The following is a 12,501-nucleotide window of genomic DNA, read 5'->3' on the forward strand; positions in this document are numbered from 1 at the left end:
TGGGCATGTAGGCAGCACGTGTGATCTAGCCGCGGGGGTTCGGGCTGAGAACAAGCCCACTGAAAGGAAGTGTGGGCTCTAGGGGCTCCAGGATACATTTTAAGAGAGAGCTGAGTAACGGTTTAAATAACTTCACCCCCAAACTAGGAGAAAAAGCATTTCCTGTACATCCCCCCCAACCCCGTCCAAGCATGTTAGGCTGGGGGCTGCCAGGGGAAGAATGGTTCAGAACTTTGATGGTAAAAGAAAATCCTTGGCTGAGACTGGCAACACTTTGGGGCAACTGCCCAGGCTGCTCTTGTTCCAAAGGAGATCTGACTAGAGCTAGAGAGGAAGGTGGGTTCTGTGAAGGAAGTGGTTCTCATGGCAACACACTGCCCAGTGGGGAGCTGGGAGACTTTGGACAAAACCTCTAGGCTCCATATATGGGCTAGATGGAAGTGGGGAGGAGGGCAAATTCAGGCTCTAAATGCACCTCTGCGGTGGCTGGCCGGGGAGAGGTGGCTGGCGCCTGAGGTCACTCCCTTTCTCCTTCTGCTGCGGGGCAGGGTCCCTTAGAACAGGTGAAGCCAGACCCCTCGTGGGCAGCTGGACTCCCAGCCTGGAGCTTTCGGGCAGCAGAGAAGGAAGATGAACTGCGGCATCGAAACCTAAAAACGTATTTTATTTTGAAGTTGTGCTTTGGATTTTCCCCAATCCAACATGTGTTGTGACAGTCTTAAGTTCACACAAAGCATCTCCAAGCATACATACAATATTCCAGTTATCAACACTATTTTAAAGAATATACCATTTTACACAAATGTGACATACAAGTCAGACGCCACAATATTGCAATTCCCTGGAAGATCTAACTTCTCTTCTGAAGGTGAAGCACACACACACCAGCCTTCCAGTGGTCTGTTCATCTTGTTGCTGGCATTATCGCTCCTCCTCTCCTTGGGGAGAAACCGGGGTGCCCTGAGGAGGTTGGCTGAGACCAGTGTTTCCAGTTTACAGGCTGTCGGCTGCAAACTCCTCTGTTTTCCAAATTGGGATGCTGGTAGCCCCACCCCACCTTTGTTCCCCAAAGACTGACCCATCAGAGTCCACGCCAGGAAATGAATCTGTCCCTCGAGGGGCACAGTGGGCTCCGGAAGCATTGTGCTGGTTTAGGCGAGCGCATCCGAGGAAGGCCGGTCTCCCCGGCCCGGCAGCTCCTTTTGGCTTTTCGGTGTAGAAATCCCAGCGTGCAGCCTGGATTTCAGTTGATGGCGATGAGCGCTGCTGAGGAGGACTCTCCTTTTAGGGGTTCCCAGTCCTCTCGAAAGGACCATCCCACAGGTGTAGGAGCACCAGAGAAAGGAAGACAACTTGGCCCCTGGAGCTGGGGGAGGGCGCCTGCTCGCACTGTCCAGTTTATGATGCAAGTCAGCTGAGGGCAGGTGGACACAGTCGTGAGCAGGGCTGAGGGGAGTAAGGCAGGAGCAACAGAAGAGGCCCAAGTGTGTCACTAGAGAGCTTGGCTTTTGCTCTTAGGAGTGTGCTGCAGAGAGGGAAAGGGAGGTGGGGGCACCAGTTTGGAGCAAGTGGACCACAAGGAATGTAAAGTGAAGGGTGGGGTTTCATTTTCAGCAAGGAGCAGGCCCTTGGGACGAAAGCCCCGCGGCTGGCGTGGGCCTGTGTAAGTCCAGCTAAGCGACGAGGACAGGCCGCCACATAGAGCGACTGAGGCCGGGAGGCAGAGGACAGCGGGCACTTCACACGGGCCGACTCGCTTTCCCGAGGGAGCTCTTGGTTCCTCCCTTCTAACTCTTGGAATGGTTTTCCTGGTGTTGCAGGTTAGTCTTCAAATTAGCCCGCAATGCTCCTTCATACAGAATGAGGAAAACCTTGCCCCTCTTCAGAGTCAACTACCAACTTGAAAATGTTGGTCCAAAAAGGATCTTCTAGGCTTAACCAAAGGAAATTCAAATTTTCCTGTCTCCATGGCAACTCACCATCTCTCCTGAACTATAGAAAATGCGATGGTTAAAAGTGCAGTTTTAAAACCAGAAAACAGAAGAGGAATGAGTTTTAGCTTTAACTCGAGCAGTTGTCTGATACCCACGAGCCTGGTATACAATGCCCCTGTCCTGATCCTCCTAGGACAGCAGGTGCTGGGGGAACTGGGTCCACGGGCACTGGGTTTGGAGGTTGGATTAAAGACGTGTTTATCATTTTCCCTGACAGAGGGGAACCAGGAAGAAAAGGCCAAATGAAGGCCATTCAGCATCCTATTTTTTATTTTCTTTAAATTCTGTCCTTGGGAAGACTTAGGAGCTCATGTGGCCAAAGCTCCCTTAGTTGTCCTTGTTTGGAAAAAAGAAAAGTGGCTTTGAGGGCAGAGTCTCTCTTCATTTTACCTCGGGCTTTCGAAGCCCTCGCTGGTCCCTGAAGGGAGCCCTTGTAAAGTAACAAGAGCAGAGGGTGAAAAGTTTTTTTCATTTGGGAACAATTTGGCAAAGGTGAATTTGATTTTTAATAGGATGATGAATGTAAGGTCTTAAGTGGTGTCCCCAGAAGTGGGAGGAAGGACCCATTTCTGACCTTTTCTAAACCTACCATAAACACATTAAAACTCTCTTTAACACTCCTTACCCTAATAGGAACCACTTATAAAACTGTCTTCGTACAGGAAAATGTCTTAAATGGAAAATGGTCCATCAGAGACAAAGATAGGAATCCGAGAAATGTCTATACATTCAGAAAAACTTGAGAAGTCCCGCAGTAAGATTGGGTTATAGTTCTAGAGGATGGAGCAGAGCAAAAGCAAACACTATGCACACCAATAGAAAGAAGACCGAGCACGCCCCCAACCCGCGCAGACTGCAGGATCAGGCCCCTCCTGCTCAATTTCATGTGACGGCGACAGTTCAAAGGCTCAATTCTCTGGCCAGACAGAACAAGATGCATAACGGAAACAGAGACTCCTGGTGGCACCTGTGGGAACTGCACAGTAGCTGACAAAGAGACTGTCAGACCAGGAGAGGGTACCCAGGCGGGGCCAGAGACCAGGAGAGGGGGAGAGAGAGACAGAGAGAGAAGGAAAAAGGGAGAGTGAGAGAGAGAGAGAGAGAGGAAAAGAGAGAGAGAGAGAGACAGAGAGAGAGAGAGAGAGAGGAAAAGAGAGAGAGAGAGAGAGAGAGAGAGAGAGAGAGTGTGTGTGTGTGTGTGTGTGAGACAAAGAACGGACTATATATGACTCTATAATCAGTACCCAAAACAAGATGCCACTGGGCGCCGGGGGTCAGCAGCCAGTCACCTGGTCAGGCGCCCGCGTCCCCAGGACCTGCTGCGCCAGGTCTCACAGTGACTGATGATGAAGACTATCTCTGGCTAACCTACAAGCAGCATGCGCTGCTGCTGGCTGAGTACGACAACGGGGGAGTGGAGGGCAGCGGGCAGGGCAGGGCAATAATGAGGGCTTCATTCTCATGGTTTTGGGTGATGGGGAGGCTAATTCCTGCAAGAACAAATGAGAATCTAATTTTTAATTTAAATCCCCAAGCAAGTTAAATAGGAAGATTTTAATAACAGTCCTTCTAGTCCCCTTCTAGAACAATTAAGTTATATTCCTCAGACAGTACAAGACTTGTCTGTGGACTGTGGGGAAGCTGATGAGTTGACACCAGGACTAGTGGCATTTGTTTTGGGGAAGACGGCGGGCTTGGGGCGCGTGGCGGGTGGCTTGACCGGGGCGGCCATCTTGACGGACTTGACCGGTCGGAAGGCGCAGGCGATGTCCCCGGCGGTGCTGGCGCTGCGCTGGAAGGCGGGCTCGGGGTCCTTGAGGAGCTGGGTGTGCAGGGGGCTGGAGGGCTCTGATGTGGGGGCCACCACTGGGGAGGTTTTGAGGGGCTCCAAGGTGTCCAGAACCACATCAGGGGTATGTTTGACGCTGCTCTGCCGCTCCAGTTCCCGCAGCTCATTCAGGGCAGAGTTCATAGTTGCCTCAATGTCCTGCAAAACAGGAAGGAGGGGGAGAGGCAAATGGAGGGAGAAGTCCCCGAGGACCCTATTTCAGTAACATCAGGCAAATCATGAAACAGACTGTAAGGAGATGTCCAGGTGACTGTACTTGACCCAAATCCTTGAACATAGGAAAGTTCAGAATTGGGGGTGGCGGGGGGAGGCGGACAGAGATTCTCATTATCATGAGTTTTTCCGTTAGAGAGAGAGGCTGAGATGACACTTAAAGATCCTCAGATTTCAGAGAGATGCACTGAAAACGTTTATGGATGAAGTGATGTATAATCCAGGGGGGAGGGCAGACACCGAGTGGCCAGGAGTTTGCTCTGGGCACACGAGGATTCATTATCCAATTCCTTCTACTTTTGCATATGCTTGATATTGTACGTAATAAACTCCTTTTTTAAAAAGTTGCTAGATTTAAAGTATGATCTTTGTTCTCTTTTACTTCAAGGGCTGAGGAAGGGTGCAGGAGCCCTGGCCCTGAAGATTCATCAGGACAAGTACCCCCACCCTCCCTGCCCCATGGGAGGCCACAAATTGATGAGGCCCTTTTCATTGACCCATCACCATGAACGGGCCAGAGAGTCACCAGCAGGGGGAGCCAGAGCCCACACAGGTGAGTGGCCTGCAAGTGACAGAGGAACACATTCAGATTCAGGAAACAGCAGTGTAGCTCAGGGGCTCAAGGCAGAACCAAAGAATCCTTCTATGCAGCCAGCTACCTCCCAGGGAAATCTCCCAGCTCCCTCCCTCTTTCCCCATAGACTGGAGCCTGGCACCCACCCCATCCCACAGGGCAACTCCCTCAGCACTGGGCTCACTTCAAAGGCTTTATGTTCCAAGGTTGATTCTTTGTCCTACAGGGCGATCCATGCTTCCTGCTGACGGTATTTTAACCACACTCATCCCCAGGATGTCCTCAAACCTTACAAATGCTCGGGAAGATCTGTTTCTCGCCGCCATCCCACTCTGGAGCTAGAGCCTGTGCCAGCTGTGCAGCTATCCTGATATTTCTATTAACACCTGGTCAGAGAGGGAGCTGGGAGGATCCCCAAGGCGCAAGGCGGATTGCAGCCAAGAGCTTAAGAACAGGCACAGAAATAGGAGGCTAGCGAAGCCAAGACATCTCAGGCCCAGAGCCTCACGCTGGCTTGCCAGGGCCGTCTTTTAAGCCAGAGCACCACAATGAAGCCAACAGAGACCTTACCCCGCCTCCACGCCCCCAGAAGGTGGGGAGGGAGAATCTCAACTAGGTTGAGAAATAAAAGGCTAACAGCGAGCCCTTAGTTCCTACCTGGTCTAATGAAAATGATAGAGTTGGGAGAGACGTCTGAGTGAACTGCTTGGAGTGGCCCCGGTAGCTGGATTTTTAGAGGTAGGGTTGGATCTCTAATATTTCACGGAAAACAGAGACTCGTCAGTGTAATACATTCACAGAAGGCAGACCCTGTAAGTAGGCAGCTCGCCTCCACTGCAGCTGTAGACCTGGGCTGGAAATCCTTCTGGTATTTGAGACTCTGGAGGCAGATACTTTGGGGCCTTAAAGTCCAGGAGCAGACTGTCCATGATCACCTACCTGCCACTAGGGACCAGAGATTAGCCTCAGGAAACAGGGTGAGCGGACGGTAAGTGATATAAAAGTGTGAGCAGAACGTCATCTGAATCTCAGTGCTTGGGTAGCCTCAGGGGTCTTGTATCAGGGTCTGAAGCCCCGAAACCCGGGCCAGCCAGACTCTCAGAAAACTCAACCTATAACTAGTGGCTTTAAAAATAACACTAGCTCTGCAAATAGCCCATAGTGGATGAAGAAGCCTAAATTCTTTTATACTGTCTTCAAGTACCTTTTGGGGAGAAGCCAGGGTACCCTGAGGAGGTCGCCGAATTCTTGGGAAAGCTGTCCTCGCAGGTCCAGATGCACAAGAGCCCCTGAACTCAGCATGTGACAGGCAAAGCACCTTCTGCTTCGAGTCCTGTCGTAACTGGCCTGGGCTGTCCCAGGCAGAGTGCCAGTGTAGACCCCTGCAACGTGTGTCCAGAGCCCCCAGTTACCTGTGCAATGACCTCAGGGTCCATGGGCCGGTGGTTATTGAAGCTCTTTGACCTTCCTGCCGTCACCGCCTTCCGGATCTGGGGACTCTCCAGCCGATTCTTCAGGGACGAGTGGCGGCTGATGGAGTTGAGGCTCCCATGCCCGCTGATGGAACACTTATCTGGCCCCTCCTTGGGGAGGCTCTGGCTCATGATGGGCTGGGAGGATGGGCGGCAACTAGCCCCCAACCCCGGGGAGGCAGAGTCAGTCAGGGGACTGCTCAGCCCATGGCTGTCGCTCCGAAATGTTTTCCGGATGTTCCCAGATTCCGGCCGCTTCCTTTGCCTTCAATCACAAACAGAAAGGGCAGTGTGATCAGGGAACCCTGGCTCTGAGGAAACAGGACAGATGCTGGCACCCAGGGACTTGGCAGGACAGGGCCATAGAGCACATTCAGGACCCAATCCGATTTCTTCGTGGCCTCCAAGCGCCTGCTCCCTGCCACCCCCGCCTGGGCATAGGAGATGCATACTCACTTGGCGGTTGTGGGCGCTGAGTGCTCGGGATGTAAGGTGCTGTCAGGGAAAAGTGGAGATTATGCCTAAGTTTCGAGTGGGAGATAGATTCACGAGAAGGCCCCTCCGTGACCTGCTGTGATCAGAAACCTAAGGCCCCACGTAGGAGTGAAATTCTCGCCACCACCAAGGAGACAGGGTGTGCAGGTAAACCCAGAGTTGACTTTTCTGAATTTTAGCATTTCTGAGTCCAAATACTAGACTGATCATTTTGGGCGCTGGTGAGAGGCTGTTACTGCTGACTCTGCAGCATGGAACAGAGTATTTTTCAAGAGGCTGTGCTGCTGTGGAGTGAGGGTCAGGCTTGTGCATTGTCTTAGGGCAGAAACATGTATAGGATGCCAAGTCACTTGGCACTGGGTGGACTGAGTTGGAACATCTCAGGCCTCTATGGTTCTTGCCTGAAATGGTCTGGCAGAGTCCTGCAGATGAGGATGTCACCCATGGTTGAGTGGTTTCATTTTCTCTTGGATCCATATTTTGAAGGACCTAACTAGGAAGCAGAGGACTTCTGGTTCAGGGTGGGTGGTGGGCAGCTCTGAGCTTGAGCCTCCTAATGGGACCTAGGAGTTGAGGTTCAAAGAAGGGAAGGGCAGGGCTCTGAGGAGGGGCCAGCCCCTAAGCCAGGCCTCATCCTGTTCAGTGGTGAGACTTCCTCAGGGTAACCCTGGGGCCGGGGCACAGCAGCCACTCCACGAAGCTGCCCGCCAGGCAGTTTCAGTCTTGGGTACCAGCCATTGTCCAGTGGACAAAGGAGGTGGTGAGAACTTGAGAGAGCCCTGCTGAAATGACTCTAGCTCTGCAAAGTCTTCCCTGGCACCCCAACTCCAAAGGCAGGCAGGATCGACCCCTCCCTCTTCTGTTCCTTCAGAGCATCTACAGTGCTGCTCTTTTTTTTTTTTTAAAAGATTTATTTATTTATGCATACAAGAACTGGGGCACAGTCCAGAGGTATGGGGGGTGAGAGGACTCACCAGAGACAGAGTGGGGAGCAGGACAGACTGACTGAAATACACTGCTGAGGGGAGCAGTGGGCGAGTCAAGAGAGGTCTGCTGTGCCATGTGGGTCACCTCCCTGGCTGGGGATCGAACTTGTGCTGCAGTGGCTGCGGACAGCCTCACAGTGCTGTGTCTTAACCCTCTGCGCCACCAGGGAGGCCCCAAGTGCTCTTTAGTTGCCCTGTCTCGGAGGCCATCTGCCTTGCAGTGTGAGCTCTGAGAGCAGGGGCCATCCTGCTCATCTGAATAACCGGCATCCGTGCTTTGCACAACAGTAGGTGCTATTGAGCACCTACTAAATGTGTGGAGTTAAACTGAAAAGCTGTATCCTAGTGACTCTTGGCTGATTTCCTTTTTCCACTTGAGGATGGCTGGACTCACAAGGCTAAAATTGCTGAGGAGGCAGTTTTGTGGAGTGTCTGGTGCACCAGGCCCCAGGCCAGGCCTGGGGATGTGAAGAGAGGAAGACAGAGCTCCCGGTCTGGAAGAGCTCACTCTGGTTGGGGGAGCTGAGGGAGCTTGAGTCCTAGAGCTTCTCAAACTGCCTTGGGACTATAGAATCAGTGTGTCTACCTCAGCCTGTCAGAAAGGCTTCCTGAGGAGGCAGATCTTCAGATTACGTCTTGAAGGGAGAGAAGGAGACAGCAGATGTGAAGGCCCAGGTGGGAGAGAACCCGGGCACCCAGAGAGGGAAGATGCTTGGAGGCTGCTTGGGTGGGTGGAAGGGAGGCTGGAAGGCAGTCGCGGGCAGGGCGGGCCTGGGGCGCCCTCCCCCACTGACGGCCATTGTCCTCCCAGACCCCATCCTGACATCACCCGACAAGGAGTTCCAGGGACCTGCCTTGACTTTGGAAACCAGGAGTTTTCTACAATTCTTTTGTACAAATGGCATCGAATAGATGACGGTTTAAAGATATGTACCTGACTAATAAACTGAACTGTCTCTCCACCAATCCCACTTGGTTTCTGGGTTAATTATAGGTGTAAGACCTTATGATGATAGGTGTATAATCAACACAGACTTGTAAATAAGAAAAAAAAGTGATTAGCTCAGTTACTTTTCACTAGCTTGCCCTCCCAGCGGGACAATACGCTGGAGGGAAATAAATAAAATCCTCAGTCTTTTTTACTGGGTTGACTTAAATTATAACTGCACTGAATAAATAAGCTGAACAAGCTACTTTACTAACTTGAGGGTGAAAGAAATGGAAAAGAGCCACGTGCCCCAGCCATTCCCCCTGCTACCGTCTGGTTGGAAAAAAGCCAAGAGATCTGGGCGACCTGGTGCAGTTTGAAAACAACAAGCATCTTTTATTCTCCAGTTTCAGTGTCCAGAGGCTATGGTTAACAGGTTTTCAATGTGCAAATCATTTCATTCCTCCAGTCAAAGGAGAATAGAAAATGTACATCATGTCCAATCCGTATTCATGAGGAGCGCCCTGAGGCGCGTCATCCCCCTGGCACGGGGCCAGGTTTCAGGGTCTGGCGGAAAGAGGTCTGTAGGCTTTAGGACTGGGTGTCTGGCCCCTTGAGATGAGATTACTTCTCCAATAACCTGAATGTCTCTAGGGGAGGCGGCAGCACACGGCGTGGAATCCCTCCAGACAGCCAGATCGGGTGTGGGTGGAGGTAAAACCCCAGGACGTTGCTAACAGCCACAGTGAAAGCTGGGGCGCAGTGAGAGCCTGCTGGACAGGAGTAGGGGCTACACAGGGGCTGACAGGGCAGTGGAAAACAGAGGGCTGAAGCAATAAGAAAATGAAACATCATTTCTACCCATGAGAAAGGGCAGAAGGGAGTTAAGCAATGAACAAAGAGCTCAAGACACAGATTTCCTTGGGCACAGTGGCCCTTTCCTCCACAGGGGTGAATGCAGGACAGGGGCAGAAACAGACACATGATGTCAAAATAGAGCCCTCTGGGGGGACAGGAGCCCAGGGAAGACACGAGAGGCATCGGATCTTCAGACAGACAAGGGCCAAGGAAGACATCAGAGGCCGTTGTCTGAGAGAGAAGGCACGTCTGAGAAACAGTGCAGAACCTAGTCGCATAAAGTGGCCAAGGTTTCGGCAGCCAGCCGGTCGGAAGGGTCTGAGCTGACAGGCCCCAGGACAGGCCTCAGCGCCCTCACAGCAGGTGGCCGCTGGCTGAGACCTGGCCCTGCTGCCTCAGCTCTGTCCGCCTCGAAGCAGCAACGAGCACATGCGAACTGTGAGGCTGGGGAGCTGGGAGCTCTACGCGCAACACAGCAAAAGGAGGGGGTTAGGCCAGGGAGTGAGGCTGGGTGTTGCAAGTCATTCAGGGGAGCAGAAAATGAAAAGCAGAGCTTACTTGTTGATGTTTGCAAGATAAATATCAGCTACATGACCCCCACTGGGACAGCTGGCCCCCGCTCTGGCTGTCACCTTTTCTTCAGGTGGCTCAGAAATGACCTCAATCTCAGACTTGGGGCTGGACCTCTCCACGACACCGTCCTCGCTGGGGGAGAAGGAGCAGGCAGGCAGGGAGGAGGGGAAAACAACAACAACACAAAAAGCAGCGTTAAATCGGCAAGATGGCCCCCCCGACACACACGCGACCCCACAGTGGCTCTGAGCAGCGACTCCTGGCAGGGCTAGCACTGGGAGCAGAGGCGAGGATGCCTACGGCCTTTGGAGGGTGGTTTAAATAAAAATAAATAATCCCGCTGACTTCTGTGGGATCCTCAGCAACTCAGGAAAGCTGAGCTAGGGGACACCGGGATTCGAGGCAGCTGCCTTCTCCCCCACGCTGCTCTCCTGGGGCCACTGTGCTGGGGCCACCTCCTGGAGAAGGAGGTGGCAAGTCCAGTCGTGGTTTATCTGCTGAGGTCCCGAGCTCGCGGGTAAGCCAGTCCCTCGCGGCGGCTCCGGGAGGCGTGGTGGAGGCGGGACAGCAGCTCTGTCGTCCTGCTTAGGGCGTCCAGCCGCTCCCAGGTCTGGCCACTGCTCTCCTGGCCCCTCTGGCTACTGATGACAAAGAAAGCCCCTTCTCCCCCACAATTCATCTTCTCTCCATCCTGTAGTGAAGTCATAATGCTAAATTTGGGAGGGTTCTGTCCACGCATAGATGCCACCAGGTTTGCGATGTTATCAACAGAGGGAGGATTTCCCCGCAGAACGAGCCAGGGAGAGGCTGGGAGGGCGCAGACTCAGGATATCAACCTTTAAAAAATAATATTAAGGGAAGGACTAAAAACACTGACAGCAGCATACCTGAGGGAAGGGAGTGGGGCAGAGAGGGGGAGGGCAGAGGCAGGCTAGGGTGGGCCTGAGGGGAGAAGTCTTCCTGCCCAGGGGATGCGGCTTTACAGCCCAAGGCAAAGTCACTCTGGGACCAGACCTCGCTGGCTCACTCTGCTCCCAGACTTCCTTTCCCCTCCTCTCCCCCATCTTTCCCCCAGTTGACCTTATCTGGGTCATTTCCACAAGGCTGTGTAAACTAGATTTCTCTAGAAAAGTAACTCATCATTTTATCTGCAGATGGAAAAGAATCATCAGTGGCCCAACAGGATGGGGTGAGAATAATTTGTTTAAAGAAAAAAAAAAAAAGCGAGAAGTAAAAATGTTTTCCCAGTCTGATCTTTCCAGAAACGAAATGTATGTGGACAAATAATATCCTTTCCTTAGCACTCGTCAGGTATAAGTACGGGTGAGTGCTGGCTGGCTGTCAAGATTTAAGGTGACTGGGGGGCTGGGGGTGGGAAAGGTGGGCGGGGGAGGCGGTGACTTGCAGGGGAAGCAGTGGAGACGTTAAAAAACAATGTCCCACTGAGACTGGGGGCCCCCCTTCAAGGAAGTGTCACCAGGGGCTGTTGGTGCCCCCTGGGGGCTAGTCTCCCTCACGCTCTTGCGGCTCCAGAAATAAAGTCTCCTTCCCACAGTGCAGCCAGGGACCCCCCCACCAAAAGGTTCAGGGGAGCCAACGTACGTGTCTTGGACCACGATGTACTGATGGGGGATGAGGCCGTCGACGCCGTTGTGCCGGCCTTCCCACCAGTCATCCGAAGCCCGCTGGTACAGCAGCAGGGACGCCCCCTTCTTGAAGGACAGCTCTCGGGCTGTTCGGCCCACGTAGTCAAACTTGGCAATGGCCTCAATGGGCTCGCACTCTGAGAGGGTGGAACAGAAAGAAACACTATTGCCGGGACCCACAGACTTAGGGGCGGGGGTGGAAGGTCCAGTTAGTTGAACTTAACAGTGGTGGGGAGGTAACTGGTGAGGAAATCAGGCAGGGCTGGTCTAGAAAGCTGGTCATTCCCATAGGAGCTGTGCCACCTCCGTGCCCTTGCTCACTGTCCCTCTACCTGAAGTCCTTTTCTTTCTCACCTGCCTGATGAAACACAAGTGACAATTTAAATATCACTTGTTTCCCGACAACAGGTTCTTTGGTGTTTCCACTGTGTTTTTATGTTAATCTTTAGATTGAATTTACTGTACCACATTTGTAAGCATTACTTCTTTTCTGATGACAAAGTAACTCCTTTAATTATAGTCCATTCATCGTACTGTATTTTAAATAATTTATGTTATGTATTAATCTAAGTCAAACATAAGCTTTCAGCCTCTATAAAGAAAAAATAACTTGCCCAATTTACTTTCCAGAGAGTGAAATACGGAAATGTGAGCAATATATGAAAATAGGCATGAGAGGAATCTGAAAACTTACAAGAGGTTACAAAGGTGACTTATTTTTACTTTTTTGTGACTTCCATCTCCTTGTCTATAAACAGGGATAATAACAGTTCCTTGTATATGAAGTTGTTAAGAGAAGTTGAGTCATGGGCCTCCCCTGGTGGCGCAGCGGTTGAGCGCTGGGCTGCGAAGCTGCCCACAGTCTCTGCAGCGCCGGTTTGATCTCCGGCGACCGGTGAGGGTCCCACATGGC

The 12,501-nt window shown here is 52.2% G+C and overlaps 1 protein-coding gene across 9 annotated transcripts in view; it reads right to left on the reverse strand.

The window, feature by feature from the left end:
• Positions 1-636: 636 nt before the first annotated feature.
• Positions 637-12,501, reverse strand: part of SRGAP2 (SLIT-ROBO Rho GTPase activating protein 2) — a 237,702-nt gene continuing 225,837 nt past the window's right edge. For 3 of the 9 annotated variants that reach the window (XM_037497469.2, XM_037497468.2, XM_037497475.2), the window contains 5 exons: positions 11,545-11,725; positions 9,928-10,074; positions 6,559-6,597; positions 6,043-6,367; positions 637-3,981 (listed from right to left, as the gene is read on the reverse strand). In XM_037497469.2, coding sequence (XP_037353366.1) covers positions 3,598-3,981; positions 6,043-6,367; positions 6,559-6,597; positions 9,928-10,074; positions 11,545-11,725 — 1,076 coding nt within the window. In that variant the 3' untranslated portion in view covers positions 637-3,597. Of the gene's footprint in view, positions 3,982-4,525; positions 5,383-6,042; positions 6,368-6,558; positions 6,598-8,884; positions 10,779-11,544; positions 11,726-12,501 lie in introns of those variants that run through there. The other 6 variants (XM_037497471.2, XM_037497470.2, XM_037497477.2 and 3 more) reach the window with 4 other exon arrangements.

The sequence above is a fragment of the Talpa occidentalis genome, unplaced genomic scaffold (assembly GCF_014898055.3).
Source record: "Talpa occidentalis isolate TD23 unplaced genomic scaffold, MPIMG_talOcc4v2.1 talOcc4.8, whole genome shotgun sequence".
Taxonomy (NCBI): Eukaryota; Metazoa; Chordata; class Mammalia; order Eulipotyphla; family Talpidae; genus Talpa; species Talpa occidentalis.